This window comes from Mixophyes fleayi, chromosome 1 (assembly GCF_038048845.1).
Source record: "Mixophyes fleayi isolate aMixFle1 chromosome 1, aMixFle1.hap1, whole genome shotgun sequence".
In the NCBI taxonomy this organism is placed as follows: Eukaryota; Metazoa; Chordata; class Amphibia; order Anura; family Limnodynastidae; genus Mixophyes; species Mixophyes fleayi.
The window spans coordinates 144766523-144789422 of record NC_134402.1 but is presented as its reverse complement, the minus strand read 5'-3'; the positions used below and the strand labels follow the sequence as shown (position 1 = coordinate 144789422).

Genomic DNA, 22900 nt, shown 5'->3' with positions numbered 1-22900 from the left:
CTCTTCCCGCCAAGATTCCTTAGTCTTAAGTAGTTCATAATTCCCTATCATTCATAACTTGTGTATGCACTCTGCGATTCCCTCGCAGAGTGAACCAAACAGTAGGATATGTAAAGAGGTTTATTATGATACCACTCATGATATGATTCCTTCAACCTGTTCCGTGTATTTCACTAATATGCATGTAACTCTAATATAACATATAAATACTACTATATTTCGACATAACTGACTATGTGTTGCAATAACCATTAATGTGTACTATTTTATTAGTATGCGTGTTTGTGCGACTGTATGGTAAAAGACCAATTACTGTTGCTGCCACTATAGTGGATGCGTACGCCCTTTCACGCCGTAGTGTGCCCTTGTACGTCGTAGCGTACCGTATGCATCTTTTCAGACAAAGACAACCAAGTTTGCTCGACTTTAATTGAAGTGACTTTATCCAATTTGCTGACTTTGACAGCTCCACCCTTTGATAGTGTAATAAACTATCACCCAATTACCGTTTCAAGTTCAGGATTATACAATACTTCTTCACAGACCATGATCTCGGTATCTGGTACCACCCTTTCAGTCTCTTTCTCAGTGTTACTCCTATGAGACCATTTTCCACACTTCAACACAGTAGGAACACATTTGACAACTAAACCAATTGCTAAGATCACACCCAGTATAAAGAGAAGGAGCTTACCTACACTAGCAACCATTTCCTGTACCCACTCCCCCAGACCGGAGAACCATTTCACAGGGTTCAACCACGAGAACCAACCCGCCACCTTTTCCCCGACCTCATATAACGAAGAATTATGGCTCTTTCGAAATTCCCATTTCAGCTGCAAAATTTCATCCATCTTCCGGTCTACAACCTCTTTAGGGTCATCTGTATTATTAGTAATGTACGTGCAACATTTGACACCGAACTGGGTGGCCAGTGTCACACAGTACCCACCAGTAATAGAGGTGAGATAATTTAGTACCAGTCTATGTTGCACCAACTCCTTCTTGTACGCTTGTAGCTCCCTTCCAGTATACCTGAAAGTGTCATCATACATCTCGGTGATATTATCTATTAATTTAGCTAGGTCTTGGATATATTTAACAATTAATGTTCCCCGAGCGGTCCTGGTGAGGTCTAGAGCAACCATAACTTGGAAACCAGCAGTTTCACTAATCAATTTTGTAGCTATGGGTTCCTCACCAGGAATCATATTTCTCTTGCCACGGTGTTCATACTGTGTGTGTATGTATGGTGGTGATGTAGTCTTGTGAATACCAACCATTTCTTCATGAGTAATAGTCATGATTTCAGGAACCAGTTTAGCTAAGAAACACAAGCCCTTGGAACTCGGAGTTACCCAGGAATAAGCTTTCCTCCCACAAACAAAATACACATCATCAGGGAGAACATAAGGAACAGTATGCCCATGAATTATATCACACAGAGTTTTGATAAAACTACCCATGCCTAGTGTCTCCATTTGCTCTAGACACGTGTTGGCATTAATGACATTTTTACATTTATCTGTAGAGACTTTTCCAATGGATACCTTCTTATGTTTGGTTATACGCCCTAATTTGTGACTTCCATCAACATTCCTGCCTAGTAGTGACCTTGTGAGTCTCCCTCTAAAATGTGTGTGGCGAGCCATTGTCTGATCTGATAGGTCAGCCTCCCAATTCTCCAGGCGCTTTGCATGAGATATATTTAGGCACAGCAAAGATCTGCCTATGGAGTATTGTCGAAGCGTCAGACTAGGGGACCTAGTGTTATTGTACCTCCCGTCTATGGGCCTCCCACCCCTCAATTCAAGTACTTCGGATATGTTTAGAGGGAATGGCACTAGTCCTATATTATGCTGCCCTTGCGGCACGTGAGAGCACACCCAACACTGGGTCTGGTTTAACACCTTACCCACCAGGGAGTGATAATCCTCCAAAGGATGCCCGCCTATATTCAGAGTACTGGGGGACTGGCATCGTTGGATGCATCTCTCTTCAACTAGGGAGTCGCAGAACTTGCAGATACAATACTCATCAGACAATAGCCCCTCACACTGCCACCGAGTTCCTGAGCAAGCAGACCTTTTCATAACCCCCGGACCACGTTTGATAATGGGCTGCTCTGAGTATCCTAATAACTTTTCTTCTGCCTCCATTTCATCCGTATCACTTCCAGAACTCTCCTCCGTCCTCCATCCTCCTTCACAAAAATAGAATGTCCTAAAAAAATAAAAACAAGGAAAATCCTGGAACAAAAGAAAAACAAAAACTGCCACTCCATCGCTGGAAGGATAGTTCTGGGGCAACGTCTCTGGTTCAGGTGTCTCGACTGCAGGCTTTAGGTCTCCCGGAACAGACTCACGAGTGACAGATCTATGTCGTTGGTCTTAGCTTTATCTTGCACTTTCTCCGGATTATGGACTCTCCTGCAGTGGGTGGAATAGACCCAAGTGTCTCTCTCTGCAACCTTCAGTGATGTAGTACTGGTCAGCAGCACTTGGTACGGGCCTTCCCAACGGTCTGTTAAACAACCTGAACGCAAGAAATTGCGGATCATAACATAGTCTCCAGGTTCAACATCATGACAGTTCGTTTCTGGCATACCAGGAGACAGCATTTTTAGTTTTTCTTGTTGTTGTTTTAGCTGTCTACTCATTCTTATAAGATATTGTACAGTCACTTCATTATTACACTTCAAGTCGTCTTGTGGACTCACGATCAAATGAGGTTGTCGTCCGAACAGTATCTCAAAGGGGGACAGATTAAGAGGAGGTCTAGGAGTGGTCCGAATGCTATGGAGGACCAATGGCAAAGCCTCAGGCCATGCCAACCCAGTTTCAGCCATTATCTTACCAAGCTTGTTCTTTATAGTACCGTTTACTCTTTCCACCTTACCACTGGCTTGTGGTCGGTAAGGGGTGTGAAGTCTGCTACCGATTCCCATGAGTTTACACATGTTTTGGAAGATATCACCAGTAAAATGGGTACCCCTATCACTTTCAATGATTCTAGGGATACCGAACCTACACACAAAGTCTTATACAATTTTCTTTGCAGTGAACACAGCAGTATTAGTGGCTGCCGGATATGCTTCTACCCAACCGGAAAACACATCAATACAAACTAACACATACTTTAAATTCCTGCACGGTGGTAATTGGATATAGTCAATTTGTATTACCTGAAAAGGTCCGTCTGTAGGAGATATGTGGGATGGCTCAGTTGGAATAGTTTTCCCAACATTTTTCCTCAAACAAGTAAGACATGACATTGCTTTCTTACCAGCCTGAGAGGAAAATCCGGGAGCACACCAGTATGCTCTCACCAGTTTGCACATACCTTCTTTACCCAGGTGAGTCAGGCCGTGTGCTGCTTCAGCCAGGCTTGGATAGTATGTTCGGGGAGCTACAGGCTTACCTTGTCCATCCCTCCAGAGTCCTGAGGACTCTTGACCACATCCCTTCGCCTTCCAGACCGCCTTTTCCTGCAGGGAACACAAATCTTGCATTTCAATTAATTTCTGCGTGTCTAATGTCTGAAAAACCATCATAGTCTCGGTCGATACAGTCATAGGTTGCCCTGCTGCCTATTTAGCAGCTTCGTCTGCCCTGTTGTTGCCCAATGACACTGGGTCTTCTTCAAAGGTATGGGCTTTGCACTTTATGACGGCTACTGTTCTGGGTAACTGTATCGCTGTCAGAAGTCCTTTTATGTGTTGTGAGTGTGCCACTGCTGTACCTGCTGCTGTCGTAAAGTTGCTAAGACACCAAAGGGCCCCAAAATCGTGCACTACCCCAAAGGCGTACCTAGTATATATATTGGCTGATTTGCCCTCTGCCAATTCACACGCTCTCCTTAGTGCTACTAGTTCCGCCACCTGGGCTGAGTGAGGTGGGCCAAGGGGTTCAGCTTCTACCACATCCTGATCGTCTACAACAGCGTAACCAGTACATAGCTCTCCCGTCTCTGTCTGTCTATGACAACTTCTGTCTGTATAAAACGTAAAATCTACATTTTCTAAGGGGGTGTCACATATGTCGGGCCTTGCAGTAAAGGTCTGATTCAGGTGTTCCATACAGTCATGCGTGTCAGTATTCTTGCCTAACTCATCATCAACCAGGGTCTCCTCACCTCCCACCCTTTGTGTCTCTAGAGACACATACGGAAGGTATGTAGCTGGATTTAAGGTGCTACATCGTTTGATGGTGATGTTTGAGGGTGCCATCAGGGCTAGTTCCCACTTTGTGAATCTAGCTGAAGAAACATGTCTGGTTTGGGCTGAATTTAACAGAGCTGATACAGCATGGGGTGTATAGATAGTTGAATTATGTCCTAATACTACGTCCTCGCTTTTACTTACCAGAAGAGCCGTAGCTGCTACACTTCTGAGACATGTTGGGTGTGATCTTGCCACATTGTCTAATTGTGCACTGTAGTATGCTACCGGTCTGCTAGCGTCACCATGTTTCTGTGCGAGGACACCTGCTGCACAACCATCAGCTTCTGTACAAAATAGCTCAAAAGGCTTTTCATAATCAGGTATTCCCAATGAAGGTGCTCTAGTCAGACTATCTTTAAGATTAAAGAACGCTTGCTCTGACTCTTCTGTGTGTACAACACGTTCTGGTTTTGAGGAAGAGACTAGCTCCTGCAATGGTAATGCCAGAATAGAAAAACCTGGGATCCAGGATCTACAGTATCCACACATCCCCAAGAAAGTACGAATCTGCTTCTGGCTCTGCGGCAGAGTCATGTGTTGTATGGCCTCAATTCTGTCGGTTGTCAGGTGTCTTAGCCCCTTAGTGGGGCGGTGTCCTAAGTATTTGACCTTAGTCTGACATGGCTGTAATTTATCCTTGGCCACCTTGTGCCCCATTGTGGGGTTGAAAGGATTGCAAACAGTCATGTAAGGCTTGGGAGAAAATACTGGGGCTGTCAATGAACCCCTGGGGTAGTCTGGTCCATGTGTATTGCACTCCCCTGTAGGAGAATGCAAAAAGGTATTGGCAGTCAGGGTGAAGAGGGACTGAGAAGAAAGCAGAGCATAGATCAATGACAGTAAAATGACTGGCAGACGGTGGAATCTGCATGAGGATGACAGCTGGATTCGGCACTACGGGGAATTGGCTCTCAACAACTTTATTAATTCCCCTTAAGTCCTGGACTAATCTATAGCCCCTCCCCCCATTCTTCTTCACAGGGAAAATGGGACTATTTGCTGTACTGGCTGTACGAATTAAAATCCCTTGTTGTACCAGCCTCTCAATAACAGGATATACCCCTAGTTCCACCTCCGGTTTTAATGGATACTGTGGGATTTTTGGAGCTATCCTACCACTTTTTAGATTGACCATGACAGGGGCTACGTTTGCCATCAGTCCAGTGTCCTGTCCATCTCTGGTCCATAGTGAACCTGGTATTTCCAGCAACATCTCCTTTACTTGAGATGGACTTTGTTCTATAACAGGAGAGTGTAACATTAACCTTTGAGGGGTGTCCAATATTTCCTGTACCTCATGTGCGACCTTCTCCGGTATATCTAAGAACACACCATCAGAAGTACAGTATATGACACATCCCATTTTACATAACAAGTCTCTCCCTAGCAAGTTAATAGGAGCCGCCGCAGCCAAGAGAAACGAATGCTTGATATGCAGGGGCCCGATAGTAACCTCAGCTGGTTTAGTTAGTGGATAATGCAACACTTTTCCCGTTACACCGATGGCTGGAATTGTTTTACTGGTCATCTGTAGATTGAAAGGAGAGGTTATCACAGATCGGGCCGCCCTTGTATCTACAAGAAAAGTTTCTTTCCTACCTGCTATGTCAACTATCATTGTTGGTTCTTCACTCTGACTCTCAGTTAATCTCACTGGCTGTAGACTACAGGTATGACCTGACCCCTAGCGCTGACTATTGATTTCCCGCGCAGCATTTGCTGCCGTAATAAGCGCGGGTAGATGTGAGTCTTCTAGTCCATGTGAATCCCTCCTTGGAGGATATCTATGTGACCCACCCCTCTGTGTATTGAGTCTTTCCTTTTTACAATCTCTCATGTAATGTCCTTCCTCTTTACAGTTGAAACACCTGATCACTTTAGGTTTCTTGTTATATGGGTTGTATGCTGGTGGTCGTGTATGCATCCCCTCTAGAGCCTGTATACTCACCGTCATTAACCTATCACTTTTCTCTTCCTTCTTCCTAAAAAGGTTTTTGTCATGCTCCACAGCAGACTCCCTGAGAGAATCTACTGTGATGCCTCTCCAATTAGGTAATGTGGTTTGTACTCTGGTTTTTAAATTTTCTCTAAGGCCATCCATTAATACTCCTACAGCTACTTCCCTATGATGTGGGTCCTCCCCTATGTTGGATATCCCAGTAAACCGTGTTATCGCTGCTATAGCTCTAATGAAGTAATCTGCTGCTGTTTCACTATCCTTTTCTTTAATAGTGAAAATCTTACTCCAATTTACTACTACTGGAAAATAGATGGCTAAGTGTTTGACAATTTGTTCTATATTCTTTTGGTTAATCTCATCAGTCAAGGTGTCATCTTCCTCCAACAAACAATCTTCAATAAATTTTTGTATGTTAGTATTGGGAGGAAGACACGCCCTCAACACTACACGCCAATCCTTATAGGTTGATTCGTGGGCATTTCCTAAGTCTTTAACAAATTTCTGACATTTAGCTAACTCCTTTCTAGGATCTGGAAATTCAGTCATAATGGAACGTAATTCTGATCTAGTCCAGGGACAATGCATTGTAACATTTCTTAAAGGAACTACACCATCCTTATCAGGTTTCCCATTGGGAACTGATATTGTGCGGACTGGGTACGCACCCTCTGGTTCACTGACTTCAGGGGACACTACAGGATTTGCTGGTTCAAGATTTAGAACGCTTTCACTCCTAGTGATCACACTACTCTCACCTATCTCAGCCATTTTCTCATACTTGCGCTGAGCCTCTAGTACACTAACAGCATGGGCAATGGCCGAAATCACAGTGGGTTCATCTTCATTTTCAGATACACTTGATTTAAACTCGCTTAAAACAGGATACAACTTAGCAATTTTTCTTTTTTCAGTTTTAATACCGGCTGTATTTACCGCTCCCGCCACATAAGGTGGCGGGGGCGCGCTTACGCTGAGTTCGCCACGCTTCTCAACGGGCACTTCCGCCGTGCGCGCGCTTTTCGCCCCGCCTATTTCCGGTTTGCATTCGCTGCTCTGCCACGTGTTACCTTACATTTGCCACAATTTTAAACAATCATTATGTCTATTTTTCTTTTTCGTTGACTTGATCAACCATACTTTATCCTTTACAGCATTTAGTACCTCTGCATTAAAACTTCCTATTGCTGGGAAAGGCCTATCACAATCTTTGGTCATCTTGACCCACGTGTCGCAATACGCAGTTGCGTATGCACCATATTTTTTACACATGAGAAACCTCGCTGAACCAATAGGACCTTCCTTAGGCAGTACACTTACCATCTCTAGCGTATGCTTAGCACCCATGTTGAACAACACCACTCTACACGGAACACAAACACACTGCAATGCTCTGTTCCTTCCGGCCAATAATTTCAAACCTGTTGCTACAATCACCGCTAGAGATCTCTATTGCTCGGTGAACGTATTTCCTTTAGCCACGTTCACTTGCTTTCTCTTGTTCCGAACAAGAATCCCTAACACAGAAATATTACTGTGGGACCCAAGGGCTATCAGCTCCTCGATACTCTGGCTAAACCACAAAATCTGTTGAGTTTATTATAACTGGGAGAACAAAGTCGATACAATCAACCAGCCTTTCCAATATAATTCCTCCTAGCTGCTTCACCAATTCGCACTAACTGTGCGGTTAGATCGCACTGCCTACCAATACTAATTATTAGCAAACCTTGCGATCTATTGGTAGCGCTTTTGCGAAAGCCCGGTTTTCGCATTCGGTATACCTGCCCTGTATACCGTCCTTCAGTTGGGCACTCCGCCTCGTCAGACAGCAACTGAGCACAATGAATAATAAACAGTGTATCTACGTTACAAAATCACACACTATACACCTTTTCTGCGCAGAAAATCAAAAGTTCCCAACAACAGTAATAATATCTCAGAGGCTTTCACAAGTAATTATATTATGCACATATAATAACTATCAATACGATTGTTCAACCACGTGGCAAATTTACCGGAAGTTCGCGTGCGCACAGCAGGAAATACACATACGCTAAGCAATGCAATACAGTTAAAACGCACAAGGACAGTAAAAAGAAACAGTTTTCTCTTTTGTCCCTAGGTTCTAGTTAGCGTGCCCTAGACAATGCAAAACGGACATTCGGTTTCACAACACAGAGTAAAATTCAGGTTTTGAACACATTGCGTTCTTACCCGTATATGACGCGTCTCCACCCTTTGTTGAGGAACCGAAATCCGTTGGTCTTGCATATCATCGGCAACGAAACCTCCAAAGCTCACGAGCCCCCAAAATTGTTATGTGCGTATTGTCGCTAACCAATAACGATTGTCGAACCTCGATTTGTGTTTCCAACGCACAAAGATTTATTCGCAAATAGTAGAATAATATGCTCAAGCAAAGTGATAATAAATACAGCCGTTACTTATCGCAGGCGCTCTGGATCCAGTGTGCAGCATTCAATCCTGAAGTCTGGGGACAAGATGTCTGAACACTAGATGTGAAGCTGCTGCTTATATACACACAGAAATACAGTAATACAATGAAGGTGGTATAGCTTGCATCTATTGGTCCAGGTGTCAGGAAGGTCCAAGGGGTTGTCAATCATTGGCTAGTTCATCCTAAGGAATCCATCATAGTTAAATGAATACAGCCATTTCCCCATAGAGTCAGAGTCCAATCCAGCTGTCTTTTTGTTGTAAAAATCTCCCTTTCTGCATGTATGTTTCTATTCAAATCTTTGTATTCCCATCATTCATTGCTTTCCTATTTCTCATTCTTTACACAAACGCTAGTACCTCCCTCTCTCTCTCCCTCTCTCTCTCCCTCTCTCCCTCCCTCTCTCTCTCCCTCTCTCTCTCTCTCTCTCTCTCCCTCTCTCTCTCTCTGCTCTGGTGGAGATAAAATCAGACACAGTCTCAACAATGGGGCTAAGACATATTTTTATTTTTTTTACATAAGACAAGTTCAGAGATACACACACTAGATTAACATGAGTTACAGAAACAGTCAGGGGTTTTGTTTTCATGCGTATAGAAACTGCTGATTTTAAGCAGAAAGGTTCTTTTGTGGAAATACGATTCATGTTTTATAGATTGCATATCTGTTTTGTTTTTTTTCGTTTTATGATTCGTGCCTCCTGTACAAAATTGTGCCTTTATATGGATGCACAAAGGGTGGATAGGAGATTGCTGGAGGTTAGACATACAGATATGCATCTCTGTATAGAATATTGGAATAGGATTTTTACCACAAGATACGACATAATGTGAAACCCTAGAAAATGTAGAATTTTCGTGTTTTATATTTTTCACTGTTAGACAGACATGTACTGGATACTGTTATATTTGAAGAAAGTGTTATAGAAATAGACCCCTTTGCCTTTCCCACTTAGTCAAGTAGCTGAATGTGAGGTACTGAGAATGGCATGTGAGTTGGCAGAGAAAAAAATCGATTGATATACATTGGTCTTCAGCATTCTTCTAGTCTAGGGGGCGATGTTGAGTTAACTGGAAAATCGTTTTATAGCAAAACCAGCACATGATTAGGACACTACATAGAGGACTTTATACAGTGACACAGTTACCAACTGAAGTAGCTGCTAGTAAAATCCACACTTACACACGACCATACATGGCTATCACACCAGGGCGAACACAGCTGTCAAAAAGACAGCAGGGTTTTATGTGACAGCTAACAAATCTATGTTTTGTTTTTCATTGTATTGTTTTAGTTTTACAATGTGAACACACACACACACATGCACGCATACACATATTGGTTAATATAGGAAGATTTGTGTTACCTGAGGAATAAACTGTCTGGAAGGTGAAGAGATGTGGTGAGGAGTCTGGCGGACCCTGGAGAGATGGACAAGGTAAACCAGTAGCTCCCAGGGTGTATCTCCCAGACCCAGAGGAGGCAGCAAATGGTCTGGCTTAGCTGGGTGCAGAAGGTATGTGCAAGCTGGTAAGAGTATATTGGGGTGCACCAGATATTTTGTCTCAAGCTAGTAGGACGGCAGCGTCCTATCTTGATTGAGAGAATGTCAGGAAAATGATACCAATAGAGCCATCCCATATCCCTCCTGCTGATGGGTTTTCCTCCAGGTAAAACAAATCCACGTCATCCAATTACCACCATCCAGGATCCTCAAGTATACACTGGTGTACCAATGAAATATGTCCGGGTAAAGGGGTATTGAAATGTGTCTAATGTATTACTGTATCATACTCAAAGCTTTTGTTATTCAATGTGATAGTCCTAGAGTTATAATAGATGATAGGGGTATTCATGTTATTGATAATAGAGGTATAATGTATGAGTAGTGGTAACAAATCACATACTTTCAATTAGAAATAAACCAGTGTGAACATAAAGTAGTGGTACTAGGTAGAATGAATTGAATAGAATAAGAGTTCGAACTCGATTGAAGGGACTGATAGCTTCGGCTACTAGTCCTTCCCCGCCACCAAGAGATCACTCCTGGGTAGCCTCTTAACCTGACGATTTTGAAATGTTCTTGACCCCTCGTGAGATGAGATTGTAACTGGGAGGCTATGTCAGACCTTCAGAGAAGGTAAATAGTGAGACAGCAACCGAGAACGTCCAAAACACTGTTTCCTGAAAAGTCACACTAACTGTCAGGATGTTGGATCGGGAGAGTAAGTTGTGGAGCAGTAATTTCTTAGGCTCAGGTTATTTGACAGACAGGTACCAGGTGTAGGCTACCAGCATCACAGCTTCAAGGGTAGCAGAGACACATTGGTGCCCATTCCACCCACTGCAGAGGGACCAACACTCAGAGAAGAGTCCAAGGGCACTCATGAGTCTGTTCTGGAAGGCCTCAAATGCAGTTAGTAGCACCTGAGCCAAAGGCTAAGACAGTTGTCCAGCATGAAGTTGTAGTTTTTCCTGTTTTGTGTTCTCTCATTTCATTCTCTTCTCAGGACAGTCAATTCTTTTAATTATTAGCAGGTGACAGAGACTGGTTCAGGTAATGATGTTGAGGAATTGGGGATGAAGGAGAAGTTAGTAGCATAATCGGTCCAGCCAATTACTCTATTTAATTCAGGGGTAAAGGAAAATCTGGAAACCTTGGAGCTTGGAGAAAGTGCGAGGGGCTATTGTCTGAGTTGCATTAGGTCTGTAAGTACAGCGACCCCATGGTTAAAAAGAGGTACACCCAGCGATGCCAGTTCAGTAATATTCGGACTTGAGCAGGCATCCTTGAGAATGATTATCATTCTTGGGAGGGTAAGGTTTTAGACCAAACAAAGTGCTGGGCGTGCTCACACGTGCCTCAGTGATTATATCAAGTAGGATTAGTTCTCTTTCCACCAAATATTCTTGAGGTACCCGAACTATAGGTGGGAGGTCACTAGGGGAAAAAGTACGACACCTAGGTCCCTTAGTCTGAAGTCTCCCAATGCTTTGCAAGCCGATCACTGTTAAATCTGAGTATTGGAAGACTAAGAAGAACGAACAGACAATAGCCCGTCCACAAGTGTTAATGAAAAGAACTGATGACATTATTAGAAGTGTGTATATTAACGCAAGCTGAAGGAGATTGTATATGGCATTATTGATAGACATAGGATGATGCTATTGATGAACATGAAGTGTTTAAATGTATTCTGAGCTTAAAGACATGCGTTGGACAGATGAACCTGTTAAGCTTGAAGAACTGTAGTAGAGAATTCTGTATAGCTGATACATGTGTTCTATTGTACCTTGTACCGTTCCTAATATTGTATTACGTGTTTTATTGCATCCTTGAAGGGCATACAAAAGGTTATCTCCAAGCTCCAGAAATGTACGGTCTATAGTAAAAGAATAAGTCGTTTAGAGGATTAAGTCTCTCTTTTATGATAACTTGTTTAGATCTACAAACAGCATGGTCATACACCAAGGGGGACTTGTATTACATAACAAAACGTGGTACTGAGATCCTGCATATAACATCTTTAAGGTGATAGTTTATTGTACTATCAAAGGGTGGAACTGTCGAAGTCGTATAATTGGATGAACGAAAGTATATTGGTTTAATATTGTTTTGCTGTGCGATTGCGATCCGTACGCCACGTAACACGTGGCGTGGTGCGATCGCACGGTAAAGTACGCACGCACACACTCGCATTACAACATTTAGTTATTTATATAATTCATATTGGTTCCATCACAGTGTAATTTAGGAGCAGATAGTATTTGGTTTATTATTAGTCTATATATATATATATATATATATATAGTGATTATATGTACACTTCAGTGATATTCAAGGTTCAGGTTATAGGAAAGGTACCACGCCTGGTGTCATATTAAAGCCCTATTCAGCAGCAGCTATGCGGTGCAGTCGGCGAAGAGATCGCACATTGCATACTTTAGTTATTGATATTAGAGAATAAACCTTTGTATGATGCCGGCTATGAAAGGAGCAGACCCCCTGGAGAGACGACCCCCTCCTTTGGATTCCTTAGATTGAATCAGCCTATGATCTGTTTACCCTGAACCCACCCAATGTCTGGACCTATAGAAGCAAGCTACGTCATCTCTATTGTTCACAATGAAACACTGACTGCATATATAATAGCTGCATTCCCCACCAGCCTCAGTCACTTCTGACACAGTATTCTAAGCAGATATACTGTCCATTGGGTCCCGTGGTTGCGCAGCGAGCGCAATGCGATAAGAGCGCGGTATGTATGTATGTAACTTTTGGTATTGGCTGTACTGTACTTCATCATAATATAATAATGTATTGAATTGTTGACTATTTACATCTGCTAAAATAAATCACTTTGTGCGTTAGAAACACAATATAATCGCTTGGGCAATGCTTATTTGAAAACGATAAAATTACTTTAATATCTTAAGTTAAGGTCCTTAATGAATCAGACCCCAGATTATTTGTAGTGTGTAACACCCAGTAGTATTTTTGTCATGTTCTGGAAACAAAATCATCCATTTCTTATATCTGTGTACAAAACAATAACAACTATTCATTTTATATCACACAGTGTAACAACTATATAACTAATTTTAATCAAAGCATCTAAATCCATATTCCTAATAAGCCAATATTTGTTGGAAAATAAACTTTCAGAGTTAAAAATGTCACTGTAAGACCTGTGATATATAGGGGCATTTTGTTGTGACAAATATGTTGTGACAGTCCCTTCAGTGATTAACTACAGAGACATATATTAAAAGGAGTATATCTTACCTTTATGCGAACTTCATGAGCCTTTGGAGGAGCAACTTCAATCTCTTCAATGCTGAGTGGTTTATGTGCCTCCCACAGCACTGCTGCCCTGCATTTAATTACCTAGAAAATATAAATATAATACATACTTTCCATAAAACGAATATATAGCATATAGGTTATTGTTAACTATTGTGTCCGTATGGATAGAAGTTTGAACTTGAACCTATTTCAGTATAGTGCCTCCATAGAAGGACATACATAATTGGCTAACTAGAAAGTAATGATAACAGCCATTCAAACATAACTGTGAACAATTGCAATGAGCAGATAAAGACCACTTTCATTGTGTGCAGAATTATGTAGTTTCCTACAATGAGTGTGCCTAGAACTTGCAGCTGGACTATATGCCTTTTTTTGCTAGATGATTGCACAGGGGCAAAGGCATTTCTAGCCACAACCAACAGTTCTTGTACCTCTTAGTCCTACACTTTTATTTAATGCCTGCTGACTTAGTAGAGGCATTTACTGATCATTTCACCCTCATATTAAGAGATTAGTTTAAGTTTAAGGTATGTGTATACTAAACTATTAACTCAATGCTTGTTCATTGCACAGAACAGTGGGCAAGCCTAAGTGTGCAAACTATTAAATACAAAAAAACTAGCTTTATGAAACTTCTGGACAAAGCATAATAATACGTACTTGCACTAAAAATCCCTTGCAAACCAAGTGAATGCCCCAGAAACTGGGGGACAAACTAACAATGTAGAGAATTCCAGACAAGAAAGATGGTCTAGAAAGTCCTGTAGACGTTTGTGAAGTGTAGCAAGAGAGGTGAGGATAATACTTTGAATTTTATTCTTAGATGTTGGGCGAGTCAATGCAAAATTTGCCGGCAGCTAAAATTATCCAGTTGATGAGGTATATTATACTATTGTATCTGGGGTGAAGATACTCCACCCAACATCATTAAGTTAAAATAAACAGCTAATTTCTTTGTTGCCACTCCAGGGGTTCCATTTTTCTTCCTTACCCTGGCCCCCACAGCCCATTGGTATTGAGAAGAGCCCTAGTACTTTTCAGTGATGGGCTGGTAACCTCTTGTAGGGAAGGAAGGCCACTGATGTTTAGACCCCCATCTTCCCACTGAGGCACTAACTAGCCCAGCACTTGTGGGTCTCTATAGTGAAACTGGCACAGACAGTCAGTCCTCAGCTGGTTTTCACTGTAGCAGGGGACCCCACAATTGTGGTCCTCCTGTTGTAGTTGAAATTAGCTCCTGCTATTTATTGCTGCATCTGTTTGAGGAATTTGGGCAGGGGGTGTCCCTATGATGCTGATTTTTAAATTGATTAATTATATATGTGTGAAGATACTGTGTTTTCTGGCCCATTTCTACCCCCTTCACTCTGACTGGCCACCCACGGGTGCCTTCCTAAGCCAGGGAAGCCTACCCAGTACCATCTAAGGTTCTTATTAGTCACTCAGGCAAATACAGTTAGAAAAGTACAGCAGTACATTTATTGCAACAAAAACAAATAACTAGAATATTATGTACACACAGCAAATAAATGCCAGACAGGTTTATCATCTGTCCCCTACCCCACTAGCTTAAGGACTTACAGTCACCTGGCTGTCAAGAATTGACGACCAATGGATTTGACAATGTATTTCACTACTAGAGCCATCAACTACCCAACAGCTATCAATTCCCAGAATGAACATCACCTCCCCCCATGAATTGGCTCCTTATATCTACGGTCAAATTTTCAGTGTTTTTACCTCCCTGGGCAAACCCCTGGGTTTTTCCTTGCTAAACATTGGTGAGTTCTGGACTGGGGGGTTGGGGAGGGAAGTGGAGATGAGCTGTACTTCCACAGAATCTCCCCTACTAGATTGTAGACCAAATGTCTGGAGTAGTCTTGTGAGAGCAATGGATACTAATTAGCCTTCCCGCTCACCAGTACCTTGCAACCTGATCCCATATCCCACCTGGCTACACTTTAAGGACAATGCCTAACAGCTACCATGCAATAACACCAAGATACAATAAACAATATACATATTTACAATGAGCTACATCGTCCCCTTATCCACATGTAATTAGACACTGCAGTTGTACTCTGTTGAGCTGGGAACAAAAGCAAGGGCTATAAAAAGTACATACTATAATCCACATTTTGTGATAAATGAGGGACAGACTGGTAAGGGTGTTATCAAACTTGTTTCGTCACAAAATGCAAACAAAATTAATTATATATTTGTTAGATTTTTATATAGATTACATTCAAGATGCTTGTTCAGGAGCAAACATCAAAGCTGTTTAGATGAAAATGGGGTAAATTGTTTTTGAGGTTTTCTTTGTCTGTTCTGATAATTGCTCAACCACAGGACCATGTCTACAATACTTGCATTCTTAACTGTAGTTTGGAAAACTAACGTTTGATGATTGTATCTTAGCCAGATCTGTATACTGGCATTGTGGGTCCAGATCCACTTGTTTTAAAAACCAGAGGTTTTATGAATTTCGCTGTTTGCCAACCACAAATCAAACACAAGAAAACTGCAAATTGTAGTTTAGTATTTTTATTTCCCTAAGGCTTATTCAGAAGTGCTAGACCAGTGTAGTTTTAATAAAAGTGGAAAAGAAAATGACCAACCATGAGACATGACCAAGCAATGAAACTTGAATAAAAGAAGCCACAATGCAACTTCCATCTCAATTTGAGATATAATAGGAAGATAAGGCTCCTTTCAAAGAGTCTCTTTTTTTTCAAGTGAGTTGATTTCACTGTTGATTGGCCTAGATAAGATATCCATGGTCAAATAACAAAAAATGTTAAAAAAAAGAATCCTTAAATTCATTTAACTGTTTTAATGCTATCACAGCATAGCCCAATGTTTAAACATAGCATTTACATTTGTCCAAGCCCTAATCTATGCCAGGCAAATATGTACCTACAGTTATAGGTCCACTGTTGCACTTGGCTATTGTGGGAGAGTATGTGTATGTGCTGCAAACTCAAGTTCCTCCATCTAGAAAACTTAAAAATAGAGTTCTAATTATCTGACTGTAGACCTGTAGTGCTACTTGTAGGTGTTTGTTGTGGTATAGTTGAACAGCCATAGATGATAGATGGTGGAAGCCATCTATCATCTACTAACCCCGGCTTCTGTACAACATGCCAAAATACCTACAAGCCTAATGACTAATTGCTCACTATTTGACAAAAAAATATACTAGCCAACTTCTGGTGAAGTTATACTGAGATCCTTAATTTAGCTTGAAAGGAGTGAGAATGAGTATCAGAAACACCTGCAGGCTTTATGTCGTTGCTAAAAAGAACTCACCCCATGCTCTATAGGATCTGATGTATAAGGATAGTTGTTATCCGTTTGCATAGAAATAATGGTGGACGCGACTTCTGTGTCTGAGTAGATAAATATTTTGGACTTTTTGCAATTCCTTAAGGACATTTCTTAAATTATTATGCAAAGTTTATCATGCTACTAACCATTAAGAATAATTTAAGTCCTCATATCTGCTGATAACATATTGTATTATTTTTCTGCATTATTAATATAGATGTGATATTCTAGCATAGTCTGTTTTTAAATTGCTGTTTTTATTTTCAAATAAATGTATTCCCTTCATTTAACCAATCCCATGGTATGTATTCTGCCATTTATTTTTATTTTTTACTATTAATTTATTTTATAAGCTTTATTGGGTTTTATACCAATTAATTATTCAGGCAAGTGCTAAATCCAATTACATTTTTCTGTTTGACTTTTAGTGCAGTTTTATAATTACTATAGTGAGTAGCAACATCTCCCGGCAGTGTAGCAGCTAGATGATACTATACAGTACCTTAATTAGCGCCTGTTGCTACATTTTTCTATTGTGGATTTATCTGGTGAGTGGAACTGTGATGACATGGAACGTAATCACCCTTTTGTATCTGCTAAGCTTTTCAATAAAAGAGTGTACTTTATCGAGAGAAGGTCTGGCACACAAATGGGATGCAAACTTAATTGTCAAACATGTTCTGTTGTATATTCAGCCTGGCTATTAAACTTGCATGCTCAATGGTCCTTTCCACATCCCAGCCCACAAATCCCAGTAATGAAACTGATGCAGCCCATCATTACCCTGAACAGAAGGTAGTTGTACCATTACAAAGCGGCACTCATTTGCGACCTGAAACCAAACAACAGAGTCCCATTGTACACCTATATTACATTTGTGGAAAAGGGACTACATGTAGAAGGGTATGTTAGTCACTATGATAACAAGTATATTTAGATTTAAACCAAGCACGTTTTAAAAAAAACTAGTGAAAATTTACATATCTAATATTTGAGAGCTATGTCCATTTTTTCATCTTTGACTTATTTTCATATATTTGTAAAGCTTAAATTACTTGGTTATAAATACATATCTTATGATAAATATATTATATGTTATATTATAAAATAAGCTTACCATAGACTATGTATTGTCCAGTCCAGTCTTTGCAGTCTGTGCAAAGTTCTAAATTGTATACACAAACTAAGTGACATCACAGAAGCTATTTATGATGTAAGTCAGTGACATACCTAGTCAATCTCAATCTGTCTGTATTTTGTAACTGAATGGACAGAACCTATCTGTATGTTGATAACATTTTAATGGGCCGTACAACTATTTATAAGATATTAATGGATAATCCCATTTTGTAATGCCTGCAATAACTGTTGTGAATTTAAATGTATTTTAGGGGATTTTTTTTACTAGTAGACATTTTTCAAAGAGAAAAGTAATTTATGTTATTAAAATGAGCACATTTGAAGTGATGCTGGTGATTTTGGCATTTGACTAAAACTTCAAAAGAAATATGTTTTATCAAGTTCTTAGGCAGCAACATTTCTAAATTGTGCAAAAAGTTTTGGGAGAAAAATCATTTACGCAAATTAATCTTCCATGGTAGGGAGGGAGGTATATAGGACCATGTTAGAATCCTTTCTTAAAGTTACTGGGGTTATTCCAATACTTCCATCTTGAAATGACATTAGCAGAACAGGTATCAGGTATCACCAATATCGACAAAAAAGCTCCCAGAGTATGGGAAGCTGAAAGATTATGGGGAAGTTTCAGCTGGCGAGAACAGAAAATACATAAAACCAGCAGGATTATCCCCAGCAGAAACCCCATTAATATATAGGTCAAAGTAAGAAAAACTGCACTACCAGCTAAAACAGCCATTAAAGGTTTTTGATAAAGGTTATAGCAGAGAAATAGAGCTGGTGACTGAAGCACCAGGGAGTGAGAGGAAGAGAGGGAGAAATAGACCGTTTAGAGAGAAGTGGAATCAGTTACCGTATTCCATTACAGAAGGGAGCCGTGCTGCAACTGGGAGATCAGTTGGGTAAGTAATCCACATATAATTTATTACTGTTTTACCTGGACTGAGTATTTTGCTGTTAGTTATGCAGATAACTAGTGGGGAGACTCTTTTGCAGGATTGTGTGTTAGTGGCAAGGGTGTAGTGCAGAGAAAGACAGATTTTTGGGACTGAGTCTAAAAGAAGGAAAAGTTCATCAAACTCTGAGACAATAGTCTTTATCTGTGGGAAAGTATTATAAGTGTGTGTTGTTGCTTCAGTGTTCACTAAAGGAACTCTGAATTTTATATCTGAGAGGAAAAGAAGGAACAGTGTGTGTATTACACATGTTCTTGCACCCATATTGGATTGTCCTTTATTAAATCTTCAGGAGTGGATAAATGCCTTTTTGAGATAAGGAAAGAAAAAGTGCTGTTAGGTGGAATCCTATATGTTATGTCAAGTTGAGAGATACAGAGAAAAATGCTGTTATTTTATGCTTCTGCAACATAAATGCCAGCTAGCTCTGTGGACTAGAAGTGGAAATCTAAATTTGTGCTATTTTCTGAAACCATATAATTGAACTTATATGTTTATACACACTGTGTTCATTGTTTGAGAAATCCATTCCTATAAGGCAGAGTATATCTTTAAATGCTTTATATTTACTGTGTTTGCTGTGTTCAAAGCTACCTCAAAAATACTGACATTGAGAGAGATATGTTTGATAACATAACCAACAAAAGTTTAAGAGTCTACTCTCAACTGATAGATGTGCTGGTGTGGTTTCTACAGACCAGTCTGGTGCATTGCTACTTTATTTGTGTGTGTGTCTGTGGTCTTATGCATGGGGGCCGAGGGTTTCTTAGTCTCCCTCTGCTGTTGAAATTCCAGCAACATTATTCCACGAAGATCCTACTGAACCCCTTACTAGGGTGGAGGCACTGTACAAAAAGAATTCTGAACACCACATGTCTGCTGGCAATGGGATCAGTGATTATCAACATTAAATTTTATCATACATGTAATGGCCCATTTTGACATTTTGCTTAAACTTTTCTGTATTAAGTCTTGCAATGTGTTAATAATCTGTGCAAGGTCCATAATAAAAATAGTAGTAAATAGCTACTATGGTACGCTGGGACTTGTAGTTCAACATACTTGATCAATTTCGTTTAACTTTCACTCATTATCCTAACCCGCACCATCCATGAGAGATGGGAAGAGCCCCAGTGTAATGCAGATTCAGGTACAAAGATGCTAGCATGTAGAGAGCTTATAAAATGCAGGTCTCCAATCAACACTCAAACACTCAGAGGGAGACACACCTGAACCGCATACCAGGCCTGAGTATGAAGCAGAATGCACAGCAGATGAAAACAGCACCTGAGTGTCAGAGAAGTTAAGTGATGTCGAGACACCCAGTGTAAACAGTGAAAATGGGTTGAGATATATTGGAATGCCTCAATCTGCCACTGTTTCTAATCTCACCTCTGTTCATTATCCTGACACTGTGAACCACACAGTCCCAGCACAAATCAGATGAAGCTACTCATGTTGCCTTCTGCCAGGACCGTGCGGTGCATTGTAATAGACACAGTCAAAGGAGGAAGTAGGGAGGTGGAGGAGAATAAAGTGGTAACAGACATAGGGACAAGGACACACATACATACAGCTAGAGGTTGCGCTGCCTCTTTAAGACAATAGGCATCATGCGCCCCAGATTACAGAAATGCCTAGCCAAACCATCGAATTTAGGAAAGGCCCAAGGTACACATGCCCTCCGGTTCATGCCATCACTTTTAATATTTTGCTGTGTCAATTCTTGAACAAATTCAGACAAATTGGAATGTTGCTTGCTATTTGTTCAATGTACCTAATAAAGTGATCTCTATTGTGGTAATGCCCAAGGGTTTCAGCAAGGCTTGGAAAGGGAAATCTAAACAATACAATGTGCAGACTAGAGGGATCAAATGGACTTTATCTGCTGTCAGTATTCTAAGTTCAGATGTTCAAAGATCAGATTTATTTTCTGTGCCTTTTATTGATCTCTATAAGTTTTGCTTTCCTTTAATTGTATATTGCACTAGTCAGTTAGTTTGAAAATTTCTAGCATAATTTGGGGAGTCAAACTTTATCTTTACCCTGAGCTGATAGTCATCTTCTAAGTTCCATTGGCTCACATTCTTGCCTGTCTTGCTATGTTCTCTCCTCTCTGAACAGTTTTCTGCTATTAGATATGATTAGGATTAAGAAATCATGGATGTATTCAAGGGAGAAGTAGCTTTAAATAAGTAAGGAAAAAATGAATCATCTAATTAAATAAATAATGATAACTGTGTTTTAAAACCCTTCGTGATGTGTGTAGTAAAACACCTTTTCAATTCTATTGGGAGCTTATTGCCAACTTTTATACCCCAGTGGATCTAGCATAATGAACAGTGGTTCATTACTTCTTCTGGGTTGCTAATACTTTGCATTGCTTCATCTAGTCCTTTTTATCTTGTTTTTTTCCCCACATTATATTTTATGTGTCAGTAATATTATGCACTTTAAGCTTTGCATCGTTTGTATTGTCTTGTTTATGACAGTGAGAGTTCAACTTTGTGCTATTAGAGCAAGTATTGTGACAAGCATTACCTTTTGAACTGATATGGTGCTATAGTAACTTGGTTCTCTGTAATGAGGACATATCCTCCTATGAAGCATGTGTTGTGAGTATGTGACATGATCCATAAGAGAGTACTGTGATTACAGTCCATTCTGGAAATTTATATTTTCCAATGTGGTTTTATATATGTTAATAAATATATTGTGAAACAACTTTAGGAATGTAGTTTAAAGGTTCTTTGTTTTTTACTATATTTGTGTGATGTCCTGTGAGATATTTAATACTACTCAGGTTCTGGATATACATTATGCGCTTTCTTTGTATTTCTTTGTATTTGTATTCTGCTTTTTACTTCTAAAATAGTGCAAAGTGCGGGTTTATTTATTAACCAATATAATGAATAACGTTTGCAAAATACAGTTGCCAAAAGCAAATATTCATTGTATCAGGTTCACATATCATTTATTAAATAATCTTGTGTTTAAAGACAATGGTCATTAGTACATCTACTATTAAATACAAGACTCACTTAGCAACCCACGGTCACAATCTGTCTGTAAATATGTATGGAACATGTTTCAGATATTTTTCAAATGTTACATATACTACCACCAGCACAAGAGAATTCTTAGTTATAGTATAGAAACCTTAGATAAGCTAAGAAAGTGTGTGTGAATCTTGTCTAATTTCTACAGTATTGTGTCAATTGTCAGCATTATATAAATAATAGTGCACACACATACATATATATTAAACAAAATCTACATGTACTGAACAAAGTCACCACCAGCTTATCCTTCATAGTTGTTATCTGTCACTATTTACCTGAATGACTTTAAGTTCACTGTTCTACAATACATGTTTTGCTAATACTCCTTTAAACAGTTTTGTAAAAGTCTGTCAATTCTTGTTACTATGTCCCAAAATATTATAATGTATTTCTTACTTTCCCAGTAGTGTCCATATCGATTCAGATGACTCTTACGAGTAGTTTCTATTGAATGTAGTAGTAGAATGTAATTTGCAAATTCAACTTAAAGGTGTAAGGCAACAGTATGGCCACTCCCAGTCCCTGTAAATGATTTAAATACTTGAACTGCTTTGTGCAAGTCCTGATTGTCCTGAGAAGAGCCTTTACTAAGTAGTAATGTATATTAGAAAAGGATGCATTGAAGCTGAAAATATGATTAGGGTCACATTACAGTGTATAACTGTTCACATAGGAATATTATTGTCATTGACTCTATGGCAGAATCCTGGCATTCCTAGGCCCAAACACCAGGAAATATTGCACTTTCTAATGCTCATCTGAAAGACAGATGTCTGCTGGCAAAGGGATCAGTGATTATCTACAATAAATGTTATCATCCATGTAATGGCCCATTTTGCCATTTTGTCTAAACCTTTATGTAGCAAATTGCTATCTTGCTCTGTGTTAATAATCCTACATTGCTTACACTGTACAAGGCCCATAATACAAAGAGTAAATAGTATAGAGCCTTATATGGTACGCCACTA

The 22900-nt window shown here is 40.0% G+C and overlaps 1 protein-coding gene across 1 annotated transcript in view; it reads right to left on the bottom strand.

Annotated features, from left to right (window-relative positions):
* The window catches only part of LOC142143482 (alcohol dehydrogenase 1-like), an 85051-nt gene extending 62655 nt beyond the window's left edge, over positions 1–22396 (bottom strand). Inside the window, exons 1-2 of the mRNA XM_075201357.1 lie at positions 22329–22396; positions 13427–13528 (exon numbers count right to left, since the gene is read on the bottom strand). Coding sequence (XP_075057458.1) covers positions 13427–13528; positions 22329–22346 — 120 coding nt within the window. The 5' untranslated portion in view covers positions 22347–22396. The remainder of the gene's footprint in view (positions 1–13426; positions 13529–22328) is intronic.
* Between the last annotated feature and the right edge of the window lie 504 nt (positions 22397–22900).